This window comes from Emydura macquarii, unplaced genomic scaffold, assembly GCF_026122565.2.
Source record: "Emydura macquarii macquarii isolate MOO-44397 ecotype Brisbane River unplaced genomic scaffold, CSIRO-AGI_Emac_v2 contig_799, whole genome shotgun sequence".
In the NCBI taxonomy this organism is placed as follows: domain Eukaryota; kingdom Metazoa; phylum Chordata; order Testudines; family Chelidae; genus Emydura; species Emydura macquarii.
In genome coordinates, this window is record NW_027130936.1 from 1,435,426 (window position 1) to 1,456,756 (window position 21,331).

Genomic DNA, 21,331 nt, shown 5'->3' on the forward strand with positions numbered 1-21,331 from the left:
TGTCAGGGCCCGAAAGCCCCCTGGCCCACCAGCCTTCCTGGCATTGGGCATTGTCACAGACTTCCCCACAAATGCCATTTCCCTGTGATCATTTGGGGGCAGCCCCACAGCCCCATGGGTCTAGCAAGCCCCTAAATCAGTACTAGCGGGGGGAAATGGGCCTCGAAGGAACACCCCCGGTGTGGTCTCAAAGATCCAGTATCCAGGTGCCGTGTTTCATCTTCTCCAAGCAGCTGCTGCTTCCCTCCCTCCAGCAGTGCTTTGTTGCATGTGGCTGGGCACAGGTGATGGGAGACAGCCCGCTGGGGAGTGTAGGGCTTGCTGGGGAGCCCACAGGTGAGCAGCCTGAGCTGCAACGGTCACTTCCCAGGTGGCGGGGAGCAGAGTGGGGAGCCATGCAGGCTGTGATGGCTCCTGCCCTTTGAGAGCAAACCTGGGGCGCGAGGGCAGGCAGGGCAGCACTACCATAGTGCGCCGAGTATCTGTTCTCTCCCTCCCAGCTGGAGGAGTCTGCGAGGAAATGGGGGCGGGAGAAGCAGGACCTCAGCACCCGACTCCTGGAGCAAGATCACGGCTTCGGACGCTCGTCCAGCACCATCCTGCATGACTTCTCACTGGTCAGTGACATGCCCACCGTGCCGGCCGAGCCATGAGCGCACCAAGGCGGGGGCGGGTGGGGCTCACTCAGCTAAAGGGCTGACACCTCCCGTGCTCGGCTGCTCACCCTTCTGCTGTGGCCACTCTCCATCTGTCTGGTATAGGAGCCACCTTCCTGGCCTTCTAATTTTCCTAGCCAAGGACTGATGGCCAGCCAGGACAGGGGACTTGTAAGGGATCAGGACTCTGTCTAGGGCACGGGAAACCGGCAAGGAACCTCCCTCCCCACAAGCATATCCAGACTGAAAGGCTTTTTGGTTTGCACTAGCTCAGTACCGTGCTCCCCACCCCCACCTCCAGGAGGAGAGGGGAGGAAGAGGAGGACCGGGCAGAGCAAGGCAGAGTGGACGAAGAGGGAGTGGATCCCCAGAGCCAGCTCGTCCTCTGCTGTGGGAAGGACTCTTGGGCTGACTCCACCCATCCGTACCACAGAGGCAGCTCATTGGTCAAATGTTGGTGCCGGAAAATCTGCTCACAGCGAGTTTCTGAGTCACCCCAGTGTCCTAGCAGTGTTTGTGGGAGGCAGGGTTAGCGCAGGGCTCCTCTGCCCGCCCAGGTGATGCCTGGACCGCAGCAGCAGTCTCTGAGCTCCACACCCTGAGGCTCTGTCCCTCCTCTTTGGCTAGGACCTTCATCTAAGCCCTCCCAACCTTGTAGGGTGGCTGCATTTGTTGATAGGGGTAAGACTGAGCAGAACCTGGGAGACAGAGGGGTTAAGATTTCAGGAATATCCCCTGATGTTCATTCTCTTCTCCCACACAGAAGACATCACCAGACCCCACAACACACATCAAGAGACACCAGACGCTTGATCCTTTGCCATAGCATCTCCTGCAAGATGGATTTACTGGCATCGCTGGGGAAAGACTATGGAATGTTCTCTCTGGTGTCCAGCAGGCTGTCCCCCCGAACAGACCTCTCCTAGGGCTCTACGGGAGATCTTTATTAAATGCTTGATGCCACCCCCCCAAGTGCTGTTGCTGCAGACTGGATGGCCATGGGAAATACCTGTGCCAGTCAGAGCTCAGACGTGTGTCCAAGTGATAGGGTTCAGTCTGTGATAGGGTTCAGTCTGCGAAGCCTAGATCAGAGCTTGGAGAAGCGCCAGCTGTGGGTACTTTCATAGAGCGGGTGCTGGGCATTGGGGACTTTGACTATGGTCCAGGACAACAGCACAAAAATCCCCTCCCCAAGAGGTAACCCCCTGAGCCCCATCTCCTCCCCATATTAAATGACCACCTCTACGTATCTCCCCCTCCGAGGGTTCCAAGACAATGTAGCTTGACCTTCAGCGTGTTTTCAGCAGTTGATTTTTGCTGGTCTTTGCTGTGATCACTTCTGCTGTGTTCCAAGCACACGCAGGCCGTATCTGCACTAGTAAGCTTACAGCGGCACAGCCATGCCAATGCAGCTGCGCCGCCAGGAGGTGTCTCGTGTAGCCGCTCTATGCTATGACGTAATTAAACCAGCCCCAGTGAAGCTCTCCCACTGCCATAGCGCTGGCCACACTGCTGTTCCCGGTGGTGTCAGGCATGTCACTCGGGGTGGTTCTCACAGCCCTGCGTGACATGAGTTATACCGACAGAAGTGGAAGTGTAGACACGCCTGAGATGAGAAGCTGGCAGCTGGTTTTGGGCTCATTGCATCTTCCCTTCCCTGCCTTCTCCCCCTAGGCAGCAGTGTCCTGGGACACTGCATTGCTGGCGGGGAGGGAACAATGGCACTGACTGCCCACCCAGTGGAGGGGCTCTGTCTCTTTGGGGAGGTGGGTAAAGAACTCTCCTTGGCTATGATGGCACACTGCTCGCTGCGTAGCATGTCAGCAGCAGATGCTTGAAGGCCCAACCTGGATCAGTTTCACCCTCCACCCATGTGCTGTTCTTAGAGGCTGGCGTTCCCTTTCCCTATGGGCCACTCCCCGTGGTGGCAGGCACAGATTAGCTGGGATGGCGAGTGGGGAGCCAGGCTGTGAGAAAGCGTCAGCCTGCGCATCCCTTGAAGACTGAGCTCAGGCTCCCACGGGCAAGCCACAGCGCAGGAGGAAATCGGAGCTTGTGATCCAGCGGAGGGAGCTCTGCCGGAGAGCTAGTGCCAGCGGCTACCTCAGAGGTGGGGGAGCTGTCCACGGCGCACACGGCGCATTGCTGCCCTCTGCCCGCCTACGCCTCCGGGGGAAGCATGGGCCAGGTTCACGCCTGGGGTAACCCCACTGACTCCAGTACAGTTTCCCTGGGGGTGCTTCTGACCCCTGGAAAGGCCCAGCAGGCCAGGCTTAGCCCCCAAGTCAGGTGCCTGGCCAGCACGAGTGATGGGAACTGGGAGGAGAGCAGCAGCACGTGGCCAGGAGGTGCCTTTGCCCTGGCTGCCATTCCTCATGGCTGCAGGGGCTCGTGTGAAGACACACAGCTCCAGCCCCTTGCAGCCGGGGTCACTCCTGCAGTTCGGCTGACAGCAGGTGTAAGCCCCCAGTCGGCGTGTGCTGCGTGGCCCCCTCAGCCCGAGCTGCAGAGGGAATGAGGCAGGCCAGCTCTCAGCTCGCACTCGGGCTGTTGGCTCCCTGGTTCAGTCCCCGGTGTCGGCCAAGCTGGCAACCAGCACAGCCCCTGCGGTTCCCCTGCTTTGGGTGTGGCGGTGTGCACTCTGCTGACAGGTGACAGCAGGGGCTGCCTCCCTCCAGCCCAGCTCTGAGCACAGCATGCAGGTTAGCAGGTGCTAACCCTCAGCATTTCAGCAGTTCGACCACACATCCCAGGCCCCTCTGGGAATATCCTCCAGCTGCACAGACATCCAGAAGACAGGAGGAATGCAAACCTTTCCTGAGTGCACTTCCAGTAGCAAACCCCCGCCTCCCCTCCCCCGGCTGTAATACACTGGAAGGGACACACATGGATTTTTTGATGGCCATCTTTTCTTAAAACATTTATTGTTTGCCCTTGGGTGGTTCTTGGAACAGCATCACCCCACCAAACATCACTAGATACTGTTTTGCTCATGCTAATTTCTTAAATATTTTCCTTGAAGCCAGTACAGGAGTCGTCACTGGGGAAAAAAAATCACCAGCAATGGCCTTGTGATCCCAATAAATGGAAAGCAGAGAGCAGTGCTGACAATTTTTAACACAAGGGTTCCAGGCCAGTGGTAGTTTCCCTGACAGCTCCATTGGGACTAGCCAGCATCACAATGCTTCTTTCACACATTGGCACAAACCTGCACTACAATGTATTGTCATGGGGGAGGGGGGGGGGGCCTTTGGACCAGGCATTATATTGACTGCGGCTTGCATAAAGCTAACCACAAAGATCACTCAGTGGTGAACCTTGATGGGCACACCTGCCCTTGAAGACATATGTAATCGCTCCACACCCTGGCAATGCAAATACAATGTGCGAGTCGCTTTCACTGCTGGGGCAAGCAGGTGCAATTCCATTGAAGTTAAGGGAAACTGCGGGAGTGTAACTGAGATCAGAATTTGGCTCCTGTTTCCACCTCCAAAAGGCAGCCAGCTTTGATGTAGATGTTATCCGCTGATTAACAACACACAGCAACACTACACGTAGTTGCTTCATGCTTAAGTTTAGGCCTGAAAGTGAGGAACGCTGCCTTCCAGTTGAAGCTGCCTGCAGAAATGTTAGGTGCAGAATCCAATGGCCAGGACTAGGAGTTTAGAAGGTGCTTAGAGTCAAATTATTAGCATGCTCTTGCTGCTGGCCTCCAGTTATGCTTGAATGGATTGCAGTGAGCATGACAAGAAAATCAGTAGCTTTGTGGTAAGGCACCATTTTTGTGGGTTTCCTTTCTCCCAGGGTTGGCATGTCCTGCATTAGCGGTTTGGATTTAGAAAATCCAAAGGAAAACTCATCAAAAAATGCCAGATTTTGCCTGGTCTCTGCTTGACTCGGGGTTTGGGTGGTTTCCGTCTGAAACCAGAAACTGGCCTGAGTTTGCATTAAACTAACCCGAGACTTGTAATGCCTGGTGAGCATGATCTCAGTTCTAATCCCAGCTCCATCGCAGACTGAGCGTATGAAAAGTGATTCTTCTGTGCCTCAGTTCCCAGTCTGTAGAATGGGGCTAATGCGACTGACCTATCTAACAGGAGTGGTTGTGAGACTACATTTGTGAACAGGTGTAAGGCTTTTTGAACTTCCCAGGGTATGTTTGCACTGGCTCTGGAGGTGCCATTTCCAGGCTGAGTAGACACAGTGAGCTGATTCTGATCCAGCTAGTGGGCAGAAAACAGCAGCATAGCCATGGTGCCTCACGTACAATCCCATCTGAACCCCTAGGTACATATGCAGGGGGCTAGCTGAAGCCAGTGCGCAGGCAGCCATGGCTCCCCTGCTGGTTTTAGCATGCCAGCTGGATCAGAGCTGACACGGGTAAACCTACACCTCCAGTAGCTGCCATCCCTTCAGCTGAAGGATGCTATAAACGGGCAACCCGTTGTATTTCTCCCAGCTAGGCAGTGTACTGGCAAACACAATGGTGGGAGACAGGCAGAGCAGTGGTGCCTGTGGAGAATTGCGCAACGGCCATGACTCGGGTGGTTGAAAGCTGATGGGCATCTTCCCATTCCAGCGCACTGGGGAGGGCAGTGTTGACTGCGCTGCCACACTCAGGGTGACGTTGACTGACTCCGTTAGCACTCCTGAACACAGAAGATTGGGATTGCTTGAAACATCTGGATCCTTTCGCCACTTCCCTACCTGGGGCTTGGGCTCGTGTTCCAGGGATCCGCAGGCCAAGGGACCTGCATGAGCATTTCTCTTGTACTGTGGACAGGCTTTTCTTTGCCCTGAACACTGAAGACATTTGATCACAAAGGCACATTTTTATGACCAGGCTAGAGACCCTCTCAGCTGCCTTGCGTTGGTCAGAGCAAAGCCAATGCCAGACAAAGTCAGGGTTAGAGCCCTGGAGCGTGCACCCCACCCCCATTCATTTTGCCTTACTAGAGTCTAACTTCTATGTCTAGAGACAAATTTCCACAAGGCCAGAAATGGAATGTACAGATTGTCCCAGGCACAGGTGCTAGTTCTGCAGCCAGCTCCGGATGGGCTGATGTTGGCTCCATCACCCATTGGCCCAGCCAGGTCACAGAAGCAAAGGGGAGTGCCAGCTTCTGTTCTGTTCATGGCAGGGAGTCCAGGGCCCGTAATGTGAGGTGTATTGGTTTGTCTGGGATCAGGATGAGGTCAAACTTGGTACCAATGTCTACTCCTCTCTTGGTTTCTATCTTGAAGTTCTCCAGCATCTGGGAAATAGGACAAAGGAGACAATGAAAATCTGGCAGAGATGCCAACTCATCTTATTCCAGCCAGTGAGGTACTGGAAGGAAGGTCTCATTGCCCTGCGGCTACATCAGATGCTGTGCACGCTCCCCTTAACTCCCCAGCAGCTTTGCCAATGCCCCCACTTGTGACTACACTTGGAGCACAGCTGTGTTCCCTTGGGGTGCAGTAGCCAGTGACCGCCAGAAGATAATAACACCGTCAGTCTCCACTCACTATGGGCCATTTTTTTCAACCTGTGAGCAATAATTTTTTGCACTAAGTCACTCTCGCCCTCTCGGCAGTCTAGAGTTACCTACCCTAGTGCAGGGATTTGCAGGGCTGAGAGAGATGGGTGGTATTACCTCCCACTATGCTACACTGAGAAGGATGTTCAGGGGGTCCGTAGATGGCTGGCCATGACAACCAGAGGATGAGCTGAGAGATCTGTGGGAAGAAGGCAGCCTGGGGCAGCTCCACTGTGGAGCTATGGTGAAATGACCTGACTCCTAGCCTTGGGCTGACGGAAACCCTGTTGACGTTGGGGCTGGACATTCTTTAAATGTCTTTGTGTTCATTGCACCGGATGGTGTTTGCTCTTTGCCCATGCATGCTCCATTGTGCAGGAGATGAGGTGCACACCCAAATGTTGCTCAGTTGGGGATGATTTTGTACCCCTCCAGTTTTGCCTTTTTCCATGAAATTCAAGAAAACTGGCAGAAGTTCTCTGTGATCTCCCATAAAACAAACCATCTGACTTGAGAAGCCTGCACTAGGAAGCCACTTTTCACTGGGGAAAGGGGCTCATCGGCCAGAGGAAAGCTCAGGCCCTTAGCTAGTTTTTTTAGGGGATCATTTTTAAATTTATCATGAAATATTATTACTCTTACAACTACCTAAGGTCCTTACCTGGCCCCCATCACCGGTGTGTCCAGGCATCTCAAATTCTTTAATGTACTCATCCTCACACACCCCTGGGCGGTGGTTATTATCTCCATTGTACAGATGAGGAAATTGAGCCATAGAGCAGTTAAGTGACTTGCCCAAGGTCATACAGGCAATGTGTGACAGGGCAGAGAATTGAGCCTGGATCTTTGGCTAGCACTCAACTGGTTTTGGAGATTTGTTGCTAACCTTTACATGCTTCTAGCAGGAAGCCTGCAGCCTCTCAGGGTATGTCTACACCGCATTGTAAAGCAGCGTCTGTGGGACCTGGCTTGAGTATCCACACTGCGTTGTAAATCTGAGTTTACAACTGCTGGGAACTGGGTCTCACATCCATGCTGACATACTACACAGACAGTCTGACTCAGGTTGGCTTGAGCTGCATCCACACTGCAACGTGTCAGGGCTTGAACAGGGCTCAGACTCAGACTGACCCTCCTAGCAGCGTCCTAAGTGCTTGCTGACCCCAGTCAGACTGATTTGTGTGTGGATGGAAGGTGGGGGGCTTGGGCTCAAACTTGAGACAGAGTCCCAGCTTAGTGTATGGTGTAGACACAGCCTCAGAGCCCAGTGTGGGACCAGGGGGAGAAAAGAGCTTGTAGGGCACTTGTTATATGCACCATCACCGTAATTTTCAGCCTTGTCATGTCAACCGTCTCCCATGCAACATTCATTCTGCTTGTGCAAGCCAGGGAGCCAGCCGACGTCCTAGGACTCTGTTTCCCAACAGAGCTCTAGGTTTCCCTGGTTCTCTGTGCAGCTGCCCAAACCCCTTCCCTGCCATCGGCCGGGCACATGCCTCAGCGACTGGGGCTTTGCCAATTCGGAGGTTTTGCTGGGATAGGAAGGCATCAGACTCACATGGATCAGGAAGAGCTGCATCTCCAGCTCAGCGATCCGACGGCCAAGACACTGACGCGGCCCGAAGCCAAAGCCCAGCCCCTTGAAGTATGTAGAGTCTGTCTTCAGCCACCTCTGGGGGTCGAACAGCTCTGGCTTGGGGAAGAAGTGGGGATCCCGGCCCAGCGCATAAATTCCGACCTGCACTAGTGTCTGCAAAGGAAAGGAGAGGTAAGTGGTCTGCTAGCTGCTCTCCCCACAGCATCCGCCATCCACAGGGGCTGTGCCAGACTTCGGGCCTGGCAGGGGCGACTGCAGTCACAGGAGGGGGCAGCATCTGCCCTTACACCCACAAGCAGAGCCCCACATGCACAGTCCAGTGGGCAGCCCGCCCTCGGGAAAAGCCCCCCTGACTAACGGCGCACCGTGTGATTTTCACTCCATCTACACCATCCAGCTGAATGCTCGGTTCCCTCTTGTTTTCTTTGGCCCCCATCTAAACTGCTCTTACGACCGAGTGCAGACGTCAGATCTACCCACGGCTTCTCCTCACTGGGTGAGCTCCCTCCCCACACCCGTTTGCATTGGGTAAAGGGGCAGCGGGCACAGCAGTATCCAGTGGGGGAGGATGCACTCAGTGCTGGCATGGTGATGGAAGGACGTGGGAAGGGCTGGGGGTCAGCGTGCTGTGCCAAAGAGATTCTGGGCAGCGCAGTACTCTGTGGGGCAAGCTAGGAAGGCTTCTGTAGGTTACACAGTCCCTTGGGCTGGCAGACACTCCTGCCTGCAGAGCAGCAGGTGGGCGCAAAGGTCATTTAAAGCCACCCACCGGAAGGCTGTGAGTTCTATGGTCAGCCCAGACTCCCAGCCCCTAACATAGCCAGCCAGTTTGGATGGACCTGGGTGCGGGCCCTTGGATTGGGTGCAGCTTCTTTCTTCTGAAATGCCGTACTAACGTGCTCCAGCACTGACCTCGTTGACTAGCCCCAGCAGGGTACAATCCTGGTGAGCCAGAAGCAAGTTTTTAAACACTGCTTAACTACAGTCTTCCCTTAGCTGGGGCTGGAGCCTTTGCTCTAAGCCAAGAGGCACCAGAAGCTGCAACGGTGGGACACGTTACGCCAAAAGCCAAAGTGCCACAGCTGCCTGGCTGCTGACTGAGTCGGTGGAAAGCTCACCTTGGTGGGAATGAGATAGTCCTGGAGGATAATCTCCTGCGTTGTGTATCTCTGCAGTGTCACCGCCACCGGATGCAGCCTGCAGGAGGAGGGGGCACCAGAGAGGGATGTATTCAGCACTCATGTACAGTTGATATTGTCACAATGGGCAAAATATACCCACTCCGAGCTGTGCGTGAGCCCAGCCGCCTGATCTGAAGATAAGCGCTCACCCACAGGGCCCCCACGTGGCGGGGGGAGGGGGAAGGGTACACTTTACTGGGGCCCGGAAACTCTGGGGGGCCCGGCCCAGGCTGCTGCAACCCCCATTACCATGAGGAAAAAATGGAGGCTAAAGTGAAGATCCTGCCTGAGGGTATTTGTAGAAAGGTAGCTAGGTGTCCATTGTCCAGAGCCTGGGAGATGCGCTGGAGCCAATCCCAAGCCATGGTCCAGCCGTCCCAGGCAACACTGTGAAGAGGGAGTTGCTGGGCTGCTGGCCCAGCCCCGGCCCTTCTCTAGAGCAGAGTGTGTGTGTGTGTGTGTGTGTGTGTGCACTTACACTAGGGCTTCTCTAGAGCAGTGTGTGTGTGTGTGTGTGTGTGTGCACTTACACTAGGGCTTGTCCTGTGAGACTGAGACAGATTCCTGCTCCTCTGTGTGCCATGCTCCAGCAGAGCAAGACCAGGAACTACCCGCCCCAGAGTTCCTGTGCCCAGGCAGGGGCGGGACAGCTGGCGGGAGGGGCGGGGCAAAGCAAAGCAGCCAGTGCTCAGGCAGTGGGAGCCAGTGCTGTTGCGTCTCCTGGTAGGATTTGCAGGCCCAAACCTAGGTGAGTAAATGCCTAATTCACTCCCAGTAGCACACCCCCCCGTACTGGTGGTGCCTAATTCACTCCCAGTCACACCCCTCCCCCCATACTGATGGTGCCTAATTCACTCCCAGTCACACCCCTCCCCCCATACTGATGGTGCCTAATTCACTCCCAGTCACACCCCTCCCCCCATACTGGTGGTGCCTAATTCACTCCCAGTCACACACACCCCATACTGGTGGTGCCTAATTCACTCCCAGTCACACACACACACACACACACACACACACACACACACACCCATACTGGTGGTGCCTATAAATACCAGTCAGGCAGCCAGAAAGGCAAGGCGGTAGAAGAAAGGAACTAAAGAAGCTGAAGGACACCGATCTCTCCTCCAGCCTTTCAGACCAGACACGGCCCGTCTGCAGCCGGCAATAGACTGACGCGGGAAGCAGATGAACAAGATCTAGATGCTGACAGGCTAGAAAACCTTTGTAATGACCAAACAGTCAGCAAAGGTGTCGGCCTCAGGCTGGGGCTTACGGTACACAAAAATAGCGGGGGAGGGGGGCCTTTTCCAGCAATGTGGACTAAGCGACAGTCATATCAGAATTCAGACTTTTTTCATGGCTTGGGAGATTGTATGTGTGGGGGGAGGGATTGTGGGGAGGGGGAGGGGGGGCGTGTTACACGTTTGTACTGGGCCTGACAAAATGATGCTTGGGCCCTGCTCACCCCAAGAATCCCCAGGCCATCCCGCTCCTGCTGTTAGCAGCCCCACCGCTGGTAAGCCAGGCCATGGAGCTCTTGTTTGTGACGGGCTATACACACCCCATGCTGTCCAGGAAAGGGTTAACAAGCTGCTGTGGACGGAGTGAGCCCTATCCTGCTATACCGGCGACAGGCGTCTGGTTTGGCTGGAGGTGTTAAAAGGGAAGAGCCCAGGTCTGGCTGGGGCAGAGAGCAGCTTCCCAGACCTTGCGTGGGGGGCTAGGGCCCTGCTAGAGCATTCGGGGGGGGAAGGGCGGCCTGACGGGCTGTGCTCCAAGTGACTTGCGGGGGGACCCTGTCTAAAAGGAGTGCTGGCCAAGAATCCCCTTTGCTCTGTGCACCTGCCTGGAGCCAGCCGTGGTTTGGGATGAGCCAGGGGTGGCCTGTCACGTTGCTTACCACGCCGTTGGAATGAATTAGCGCTGGTGCTATTTTTTGAAAGTTTCTCCAGTGCCTGGTATGAAAGATTCTGCGAGAAGAGGAAGCAGCGGGGAAGCTTGCAAACAAAGACCAGAACGCCCCTTCCCCTTGAACCACAGGCCCAGAACGCCTCCAGAGCGGCGGAGGCACCGTGCGTCTCCTATGCAAGGGTGAAGCGGGTCATGGAGGGGTCAAGGAAGTTGCTCATCACACATAGGAGCAGCTTTGTGGTATCCTCACTCGTGGCTGGGTTGCTAAGATTGTTCTCTAGTGTTCAGTTGCTAAGTGGCACTGTGCGTAATATCCCTTACCAGAGCTCGTAACAGTACACCTAGCCGACACTGAAGCATCTTAAAGAGAACACGTCTCTTGGCTCTCTTTCGCTCTGATGGAAGCTCTGTAGCCAGGCCTGATCTGATACAGAAATCACGGGGGGTGGGCAGGGGGGTGGAATCTCCCAATGCGGAGAAGGTATTCTTTTGCAAGGACTGACATTTCCCTGCTGTTCTGTAGTGCTCAGTTAATTGCCCTTCAAGGAGGCAAATTTACCAGCCTTTGCATCAGTTTCTCTCAAAATGTGTCCACTTTGCTAAGCCATAGATGCTACACCATGCTGGGAGAGAACCAGGACCCTCCCACTAGAACTAGGGTGGTAGCTCCATAAGTGATTAAATAGGGGGCTGTTATCGTCTAAGAGTACGAGCTATTCGAGGGAGACACTCATAAAAAAACTGCAGCTCCAGTGCTCAGATTCTGGGGGGGGGGGCTGTAGAGTCCCCCAGTGCCAGGCTGGAGTCCCATGGAGAGAAGCCAGGCATCTGTGGACCCATGTCTGGGCAGAAAGGGTTGGGGAACTGATTACAATATCCTGGAAAGGAAAACTCCTCACCTGAGCGTTTCCTTGATAGCAGCTTTGAGCAGCTGGATGGATTTCAACATCTTCAACACATCGCCCTGGGCTGCCCGTCTGGCCGCAAAGATCTCCGCCCGCAGCTGCTCCTGCACCGCTGGCGAGCGAGCCAGCTCAAACATGGCCCACTGGAGGGTCATGGAGGTCTAGAGCAAGGCACAAGGGAAAGGCCTAGAACTCAACACCAGCTGGGTTCTGACCCGAGGGATGCTGCTCTCTGGGTGACCCGTGCATGCTATGTCGCCTCTCTGTGCCTCAGTTTCCCTGCTTGACAAGGGGTTGTGTGGCTTATTTCACTTCATTAAAGCACCTTGAGCTGCTCAGAGAAGAGCCCCTGTGTCCATGAAGTGTTATGGGCTGGGGCTTTTAGAGGCACCTATGGGAGTGAGGCACCCAGCTGCCAGAACTTCAGTTCCAAGCTCTCACCACGAACCATTCTCTACCAGGAGCATCCTCCCTGGAGGAGCAGTGTGGGAAGGTCGGCTGGGGGCACTTATGGCATCAGACGGTGCCAGCCCCAGGATATGAAAACAGGGAAGATATGAACTATATGAGATGCCATCATAGAATCACAGAAGATTAGGATTGGAAGAGACCTCATTGCCCCTTAGTAAAATGCCAGCTCCATGCAAAACTATGCTCCGGAAGTGTCCCTCGCCTCTGTTTGCCAGAGGCTGGGAATGGCTGACAGGATGGCTCACTGGATAATTGTCTGTTCTGTTCATTCCCTCTGTGGCACCTGGCATTGGCCACTGTCGGAAGACAGGATGCTGGGCTGGATGGGCCATTGGTCTGACCCAGTCTGGCCGTTCTTATATTCTAATGGTGATAATGGACGCTCTCCCCTAAGCCTTCTAGTACACAGCATATATTGTAATATCGCCACCACAGCATCCCCTGAGGTTCATCCTTACTGTGTCCACCCCTCCGGCCATCATCTCTGTCACGCTGGCTTTGATGTCATCGATGTGCAGCTTGTCCTGCACTAAGAGGCTGGACAGGATGCCGGTGTATTCCTTGGTGCTCTTCCGGTTCAGGCGGAGCTCTCGGTAGATGGTCTGAATGCACTTGTCAGCTGGGGAGAGAGGAAGCAAAGCTGCACGTTCTGCACCTGGCAGTAGAGCTGTGAGGGCCCAGCCCTCCTCCCACTCCCCAGGTCACACTACCCCACCTCTGAGCCCTGAGTCCCCTGAGGGTGCTACGGTGCTGGGACAGCCTGGGTTTTTGATGGCATCTTTTAAGCCAAAGGACCTCACCAGCCCCATCCGAAAGCTGTGAGGCTTTTCCATGGGACAGAGCATTGGGCTTACCCAGACTGGCCAGGCCTGGCTAGAATCTGGGTCCCCAGGGCAGTGGGGGGAATCCTGCACTTTCCTGACACTTCGCAGCTTTCCTAGAGTGTCCACAACTGCAGCTTCTTGAGGGATCCCTCCTGCACCAGAGGACACCCCACCAGCCCCTCCAGCACAGCTAGTCCTGCTGCCCTCCATCTACTAGCCCTGGCAACACCTCAGTATACCAGAGCATGTATCTCTCCATAGTCACTCCCTCCTATGAGCAGCAGGAGCTACTTGTTGTGCAAATCCATCCTTTTCCTTCCGTGATGCTCCCACACCTCCTCGGCCCTGGCAGTACGGTGCTGAGCCCGGGACCTGAGCCTGGCCCTGCCACATGGCACCAGGAAGGCTCCAGCCACCAGCCTTGCTCTAAGAGGAAGGAGAACTCTGCAGCAGTGAGCATGAGCTCTCACCATGCATGAAGATCACATCCCAGGCCTGCACATGGTCCCGCCAGGTCTTGGAGCTGATCCTGCGGAGCAGACTGGGCGGGATGTAGAGCATGGGCGAGGTGGTGTGGAACATCAGGGTCACAGCATCGATGAATTTCTGGGCCTCGGGATCAATGATGTCCTGCAGGAGCCCAAGGCGTGCTCCGTACAGGACGTTGCACACGGCTGCAGGGGCAAGAGAAATAATGGTTAATGCACGTGGGTGACCCGAACCTTCCAGCATCCCTCAGCATGTCACTCCGGGTGCTCTGAGGCCATTGGCCACAAGCACCCCCATTGCACAGGGTGTTTATATGCAGGGCTGCTGGTGCTGCCTAATGAGGATGCACAAGCAACCGGAAATCTGGAGTTTCCTAGTTTTTAAGTGTTTGGGTTTACAACCCAATGTTCTTTGTTATTGTAATTGAGTGTAATAATATACAGTGTCTCTTATCTAACATCATCCCAAGGCCTTCACTTCAGAAAGGGACCCTGTCTACCGATCTCTGTTCTAGCACTAACATATTTGTCATCATATAGCATCAACCACCACAGTATCTAGGACTGAAATGCAGCCACCTCTGGGTGCAAGGGCAGTGTTTGGGGCCAGCAGACACTGCACACCAGCTCAGGCCGGGAAGGAAGAGCAATGCATACAGTGAGGCTGCAGGGAGAGTTTTGTGAGGCAGGAGATGCCAGCTGCAATGTGGCCAGGATGCTGGAGCCACCACCTCTATTCTTGGGGAAAGTGCTGTGAGTGGCTAGAGACACAATTCAGGGCCCAGCTGTTCAACTGGTATAAACTGGCGTATTTTCATTGACTTCAGTGGAGCTGTGGTGATTTACACCAGCTGCAGGCCTGGTCAGATAAATAGATTTCATCCGCAAGATGCTCAGGCATGGAGGGCAGAGAGGTTCTAATTGGTCCCTGCAGAACCTCCAGTTGCCGTCTATGGCAACAGGCTAGATGCTGATTGGCTCTAACCCCCGCTGGAGAGATGTAGCTGAAGTACACTTGGGTGCTCAGCCAAACAGATGTCCTAAGCAGAGAGGGTGATTTTGCACCTCCTGCAGTTGCCTTCTAGGCCAAATATCCACCACCACGCTCCCTAATTCACTAGTGCAAACAAACTGGGCCCAGCAGGGCTTTTCTCTGCTTCCCCCCGCCCCAGACACCCCCACTGAGCCAGTGAAAGCCCCCGGGCAGCATGCCAGCCGAGCCCACTCACACTCCAGTGCGAAGCGGAACAGCTCATTGGTCAGGTTGGCCGTCCACCTCCCCCGGCCACTCTTCTCAATCTGGACTCGGACCCTCTTGACAAAGTCCTCGCCCACCTCATTCAGCAGGGGCACAAAGCAGTCGATCACCTGCAGGGAGAGCGCCTCTTTGTTGAGAACCAGGCGGTCGGAGCGCCAGGCCTCTCCCTTCCTGGGAAAATCAAAGGAAGATCACTCGCCTCGCTGTGATCCTGGCACGTCCCCCCTTTCAGCACGGAGGACAGTATAACCCGCTGCCCATTCCTCCCCCCAACACCCAGCCTTTACCCACCTTTCCCACCCTCCGCAGCACGGACTGGCTTTCCCTGGGTGGCACCCACCGCTTCCTATCCAGCTGCCATGGCCTGGCTGGTCTGCACCCATGTGAATTCACTCCCATACCTTGAGTCACATGCCCCAGGCCAAACCTCCCCCTTGCTGGATTCCGGCTTGACAGTCATGCGGGGCCTAGCTGCAGGGAAGGAAGTTGCATGGAGAGTGCAAGCCAGGGATCAAGGAGGGTTTCCAGGAAGGGCAGGTTGGCATGTGCCCCAGTTAGAGCCCAGACCTGCCTCTCTACTACCGGTAAGCCTACCTGATTCACCAGAGCCTCAGACTGTCACCTAAGAATTAGGCACTACCCCACTTCTCAACCCAACTGATGCTCTGAATTCAGAGGCATCATTAGGACAATGCTCCTCTTCTCATGTCGTGCGACAGCTCCTCTCTCCTTAGATCCCCAGAGAAAGCGACCAGCTACCTTTGTCCTTAGAAAAGAACCCCCCCACACACTTCTCCATTGACTCTACCTTGGGAAGGCTCATTTCTTTCCCGAGTTCCTCTTTACTTGGCCTGAAGTGAGGGTCAGAAGAGGCCCTGGGGAAAGGGCCCCAGCATACCCTTTGGCAGCCCTAGGAAAGGGCTCCGTACTCACTTGAGAAGCACTCCATACGGCTTGTTGCGGAAGTCACGGTAGGCCACCCAAGGTGGCACCATGAACCTCTCTGGGTAGGTGCCCTCTGATTTAAAGAGTGTAGCAGCATCTTCAGGGTTAATGATATTCACGCTCTCGTAGAGGCCAAGTTTCTCCCTGTGACATTTGACAGAGGTCAGGACACTCCCACAAGCAAAGAGCCCTGAAGAAAACCCCACTTGTTGCCCTGATAATGGCTGAGTGGCACGGGGGTGGTAATTGACTTACGCAGTACCTCTGGGAGCAATGGGGGGACCTCACAAGGCCCGGAGCCTCTGTTCAACATCGATGATGCACCTAAATGTTTGGCTGCTGATCAAAACGATGGGCCTAATCCAAAATTCAGTGAAATCTTTCCACTGCCACCAATGGATTCTGGATCAGGCCCTGTCTGAAATGTCTAAAACATGCCCATTTCAGTTGCCCTTAGTCACATGTTGTATGTGAACAATGGGCCACTATAAAAACTCTTATCATGACCTAAATAACATGCGTAATCGCTCATATGTGACGCTCAAAGGATGGGATTTTCAGCAGCACCTATATGACTTAGCAGCACAAATCCCATTGACTTCCAATAGGACAGATGCTCCTAAATCACTTAGCCATTCTGACTCCAAAGGGCTTTGGACCAGCCCTTAAGAAGTGCTTTATATTAAATACGGGATTATGACTGGAGACTGCACGTGATGCCCCAAGAGGGCTCTTCCCCTATGGTTTTAATACCTCTGCGTTTGGTTAGCAGTTCGTGTATGGGAGTGACAGCCGGGAGAACTGGCTTTTGTTACTGACTGCAAGTCATGCCCCCTTCCCCTGACTCTGTAGAATAAGAACACTCATAATATTTCCCTCCCTCCTAGGGGTGTCCTGAGGTTTGTTTAGTTCATAGTTTAGTTTAATGTTTGTTGCTTTTGCTTGCTGTCCTTGGACAAAAGTGGCCACCACAGGAGTTAGACATGGCAATGATTAGCCTGAATGATCTGCGGTCTCCTGGCCAGTACAGAGATAGCCCCAAGGAAGGGGCTTCCAGCCATACCCGCTGGGAGAGTTTTTGCTAGCCATTTTGGTCAGTTGATTGTCCTTTCTTGATGTCATACATTGGCATAGCATCCTAATAAAGATACTGAGGCCTCGGTGTGCTCAGCCTTCAATGCCTTACTGGTTGAGCAGCCTACATCTCATTTTGAAAAGTGATTTAGGCACCTAAGAGTATAAATCCCATTGGTTTTCAATGGGAATTTGGCTCCTAAGGAGATACCTTTTGGCTCCTAAATAAATTAGGGTGCTGCAACGCAGAGCGCAGCAATGCCTAAATAACAACACAGATCTGGGCCTGAGTGAACTGCCCATGGTCACGTGTGACGTCTGTGACAGAGCAGGACCATAGGTCACCAGCGTCCCCCACTAGAACCCTGACCACTGGACCATCCTTCCTCTTCTGCCTGAAGACAATGAGTTGCCCAGAACCATGTCCTAGGAGCACTTGCACCAACCCAAAGTATCAGTTACCTGGCTGCCCTGCGTGAAGCTTTGATGTCAAGCTTCAACCCCTTTGGAAGAAGTCCCCACTTTTGAAAACGCTGGCCTTAACCTTCCTATGCCTCAGTTTCCCCATCTGTAAAGCGAGGGTAAGACGTTACCTGCCTCACAGGGAGACAGTGAAGCTTAATCTGTGAATGCGCCTCGACATCTTGCGCTACCTCGGGTCAGTGGTGCGTCTGCTCTGGGGCTGTACCTCAGTGCGAGCCAGGGGTGATCAGCGTGGGAAAGGGCACGTCCGGTCTGCGCACAGTGAGGACTTTGAGCAGATGTGGTGCTAAATACTGCAGGCTGCATTGTGGCTTTGGACCCACAGCCTGAGTCTGTGTGGGGCAGCAGGGGTGTGCTGCAGTCAGCACTCAGCCAGCAGTGCCCCTGGAGCTCTGCCACCCATTTAAAGAGGCAGTATCTATTTCACCTCCACGCTGGCTCAGCCCCTCTGATTGGCACAGAGCCTTGGTTGCACCTTCCATTTTCCCCACCACAACCTCATGGATCATGCAAGGATTATCTGTGGCTGTCCCCAGGGCCGAAGCGCAAGGGGCAGCTTCCCTTGAACATCCAACCACAATCTGTCTTCTAAACTACATCACACGCACAGCACAGTGTTCCATAGGGCCTCCCCAGATGGCCTTCCTTGGGGCCTGATCCTGGGAACTGCTGACAGCTGCCACTCCAAACCAATGGCAATTGTCGGAGATCAGCACCACCCAAGATCAGGCCCTAGTTACCCAGGCAAAACACCTATTGCTTCCAACGGGCACCGAGTCCAGCTAAAGAATGCAGACAAAACTACCCCCGGCTGTATGGCAGATATACGAAGCAGTGGGACGAATCCATAGGCCTAATGGGGGTAGTCTGGGTGTGAATTTGGGCCCATGAGACTAAAATAAGCCCTGGACTAGAGAACTACTGGTGGAAACAAAACCTTGAGATTAAAAATACAAGGCCAGCTCCTCAGCCGGTGTAAATGGGCACAGCTCCATTGCAATGTGGAGAGCTGCCCTGACTTGCTAGCTGAAGAGCCTTGTACTCAGTAGAGTTTGGAGAGTAGTTTGTTGTTTATTTTAGAGTCTTAAAGATCCTGACAGCCGAGGGCGCGGGATCAGAGCAGCAATGAAAACGTATCGAACAATGTAAATAGCTACTTCTGTCCCGTATTGCCTTTCTCAGTGCAGTTACACAACACACATGTCTTGATCTGCTGATAGAAGGGTAAATCAAGGACCTCTTGCTCTGTTATATTACCTGATGGTGGAGCTGGGCATGTGCTGCAATTCCAGAGTGGAATTACACTGTGAGATGTTACATATTCACACACTGGGGTTTGGTATTGCTGCCCATCCCCATGGCATCTGAGCTCCTAGGTGGAGTGGAAGGATGGTCTTGTGGTAAAGCTAAGACTTCCTGTCACCTCTAAATCTGGTCCAGACCAGCCACTGCTGAAGGAGCTTTCAGACCTGACCTGCTCCCACAGACCCCAGCTGAAATCAGGGGCCCTCTGTGCTAAGCATTGTGTGCACACAGACTGAGAGACAGTGCCTGCCCCAAAGAGCTTACCGTCTCAATAGCCAAAGGGTAGGAGGGGAAACTGAGGCACAAAGAGAGGGAGTGACTTGCCCACTGTGACACAAAGGCAGTGCCAGAGCTGGGATTAGAACCCAAGTTGCCTCAGTCCCAGTTGAGTGCCCAATCCAGAAGACCACAAAGTGCCCTTCGCTTTAGACAACTGGAGTTGGGTCCCTGTGGGACAGAGATGAAAGCAGATCTAAATGGAGGGGCAGATGGATAAGATTCTCCCAGAAGGTGCTGAGAACCAAAGTCTCCAGGCTCCCACTCTAGTGCCCTACCTACTAGACCATGTTACCTCCACACCCTGCCTATGCACACCTGGATCTAGACATTTTCTTTTATGCCATTGAGCTGCTCTCAGCAGGGCTGTGCAGAGCAGAAGGGGAACTGCTGCTGCCCTTCTTACCTGTAAATGGGTCCAAACTTCTGGAACTTGTGGACCATGATGTTGTGGACGTTGTGGAAGCCGCCCTCCTGCCAGAAGTGATAGAGGTTGAGCCAGCCTGTTTTCCAGTTGCCTGGGAGCTCGCTGAAGGGTCGGGCCAGCCTCCCTTGGAGAGAGGGAGGGTACACCTCACCAGAGGCCATGTAAGCCCTGCGGTAGCCGGGGGCCTGGGTGTCCTCGGTGGGAGAGAGGGTCCACAGGCTGCTGGGATGGGCTAAAGCTGGCAAACGCAAGCCACCCCTGGCTAACATGGCCCCAGGGAAGGCAGAGCGAAACCCAGGAGTCACCTTGTGAGGGAAAATTCCTGCAGACTGGCTCAAGCTCCAAGAGCCTTGCTCTTATACTAACACGCACTCTGCCAAGGATACGAGCTGGCCAGTTGAATCACTGCCTGCAGTCCTTGCCTCCAATTACTCTGAAGGTTACAGGAATGGCCGTGGAATGATAGTGCAGCATCCGCCCCTAGGCATGCTGGAGTAACGGGGGCTGAGGTGGGGAGTGGACATGGCTGGCTGCTCCCACTGCCCAGTGAGAAGTTCAGGAATGCATTTCTTTGCAATGGGTAGAAAGTTGGTTCAGATCAGCATGCCAACCCTAATCTTTGTTGTTCCAACAATGCTGGTGAGCTTGTTTTGGTAGGGTTTCCTGGAAGGGGGTTGGATACATGTTTGGGGGAAGGAGGAGGGAGCACAGCACAAAGACCATGACCCAGATCCTCAAAACCATGTAGATTCGTAACGTCCATTGAAATCAAAGCACTATATATTTATTGTCTGATTCAAACTAACACCACCATCTACCTCTTATCTAGCACTTTTAATCAATAGATCGCAAAGCACCTTACAAAGGAGGTCAGTATTGTTAACCCCATTTACAAAGGGGTTAAATGAGGCGCTGAGAGGTGATCTAACCCAGCAGGCCAGGGGCAGAACTAGAAATAGATCCCAATCTCCTGACTGCCAATCCAGTGCTCTGCCTGCTAGGAAACACTGCTTTCCCCAAGGGATACTATGCGAATAAAAATGGAACTCACGCAAAATCTGTTCTGGATCTAGAGGAGAACTGGCTGTTTCAAAGCAGCCAACTTTGGTGATTTCATTGCAGGTCTTGTGACGTTTGGTGTTTTTCTTAAAGCCCCAAATCCTGGAGTCCAGTGGTTGCAAGAAAATCTCAGCTTGGGGGGTGGATGGAATGTTGTTGCTGAGAAAAGATTGAAATTGTGAAACAAGCGTACCATGAAATCTCAGAAACCAGGAGGCAAGAAAAAAGAATATATATAAAATAAACCTCGTTGTGTTTAAGCTAGTCTCATGATTTCTGGGAGCCTGGCTCATGATGGGTGAATGCATGGGGTTGGCAGTACTGCAGTTTATAATGGATGAGTTCTGTTTGGCCTGGGTAAACTAAGTTCTGGGCAAAAAACACTTTGCAATCAAGCGTACTTTTCCATGTTTGCATAGTACAAAAGTCTGAGGTATGTGGGTTTGCCAAGAAGTTTCCCCTTGAAAAAACACAGTTTCAAGTTAAGAGGGAAATGGTTAGTAAAACCACACAAAGTGCTGTGGAAACCAGCACTAGTTTTGTTAAACATGAAACGAGACAGGACTTGATGGTGAACCTGCTTGGGGTGGGGTAATCAGCAACAACCTCTATCTCCTTTGGAGCAGAGGCTGGGTGACTAGCAGGGAAAGATTGTGTGGTAGTTGGGAGGGCAGCTGGGCAGTGGGAGACTGGAGGCCTCAGATCTCCTTTTCTGGGTGATGAACTGGATCTTGTATTGGCCCACAACTGGGCAGAACTTACGGTATTAGTGCCAGTGAAAACTCAGATTGAGTTTTCTTCAATGCAAAGCTACTTATTTGAACGAATCACAGACAGGAAGCAAAAAGGTTATACAATGCCTCTTCCTAATAAGCCTTATTTCCCCAAGCATAAAACTTTGTTGGCCCTATGCTATCCTGAGACTGGCAAACAAAGCAGGCATAGCTAC

The 21,331-nt window shown here is 53.5% G+C and overlaps 2 protein-coding genes across 2 annotated transcripts in view; one reads left to right on the forward strand and one right to left on the reverse strand.

Annotated features, from left to right (window-relative positions):
• CCDC33 (coiled-coil domain containing 33) overlaps positions 1-1,898 on the forward strand; it is a 206,856-nt gene extending 204,958 nt beyond the window's left edge. The window contains exons 23-24 of the mRNA XM_067543215.1: positions 501-617; positions 1,420-1,898. Coding sequence (XP_067399316.1) covers positions 501-617; positions 1,420-1,482 — 180 coding nt within the window. The 3' untranslated portion in view covers positions 1,483-1,898. The remainder of the gene's footprint in view (positions 1-500; positions 618-1,419) is intronic.
• A 3,546-nt stretch (positions 1,899-5,444) lies between these two features.
• On the reverse strand, positions 5,445-19,592 carry CYP11A1 (cytochrome P450 family 11 subfamily A member 1). Its single transcript, XM_067543225.1, has 9 exons — positions 19,303-19,592; positions 15,747-15,902; positions 14,785-14,984; positions 13,538-13,741; positions 12,702-12,862; positions 11,767-11,933; positions 8,891-8,969; positions 7,734-7,925; positions 5,445-5,911 (listed from the first exon to the last, which is right to left on the reverse strand). Exons 1-9 carry the CDS (start codon positions 19,590-19,592, stop codon positions 5,789-5,791), a joined length of 1,572 nt encoding a protein of 523 aa, XP_067399326.1. The 3' UTR covers positions 5,445-5,788.
• Between the last annotated feature and the right edge of the window lie 1,739 nt (positions 19,593-21,331).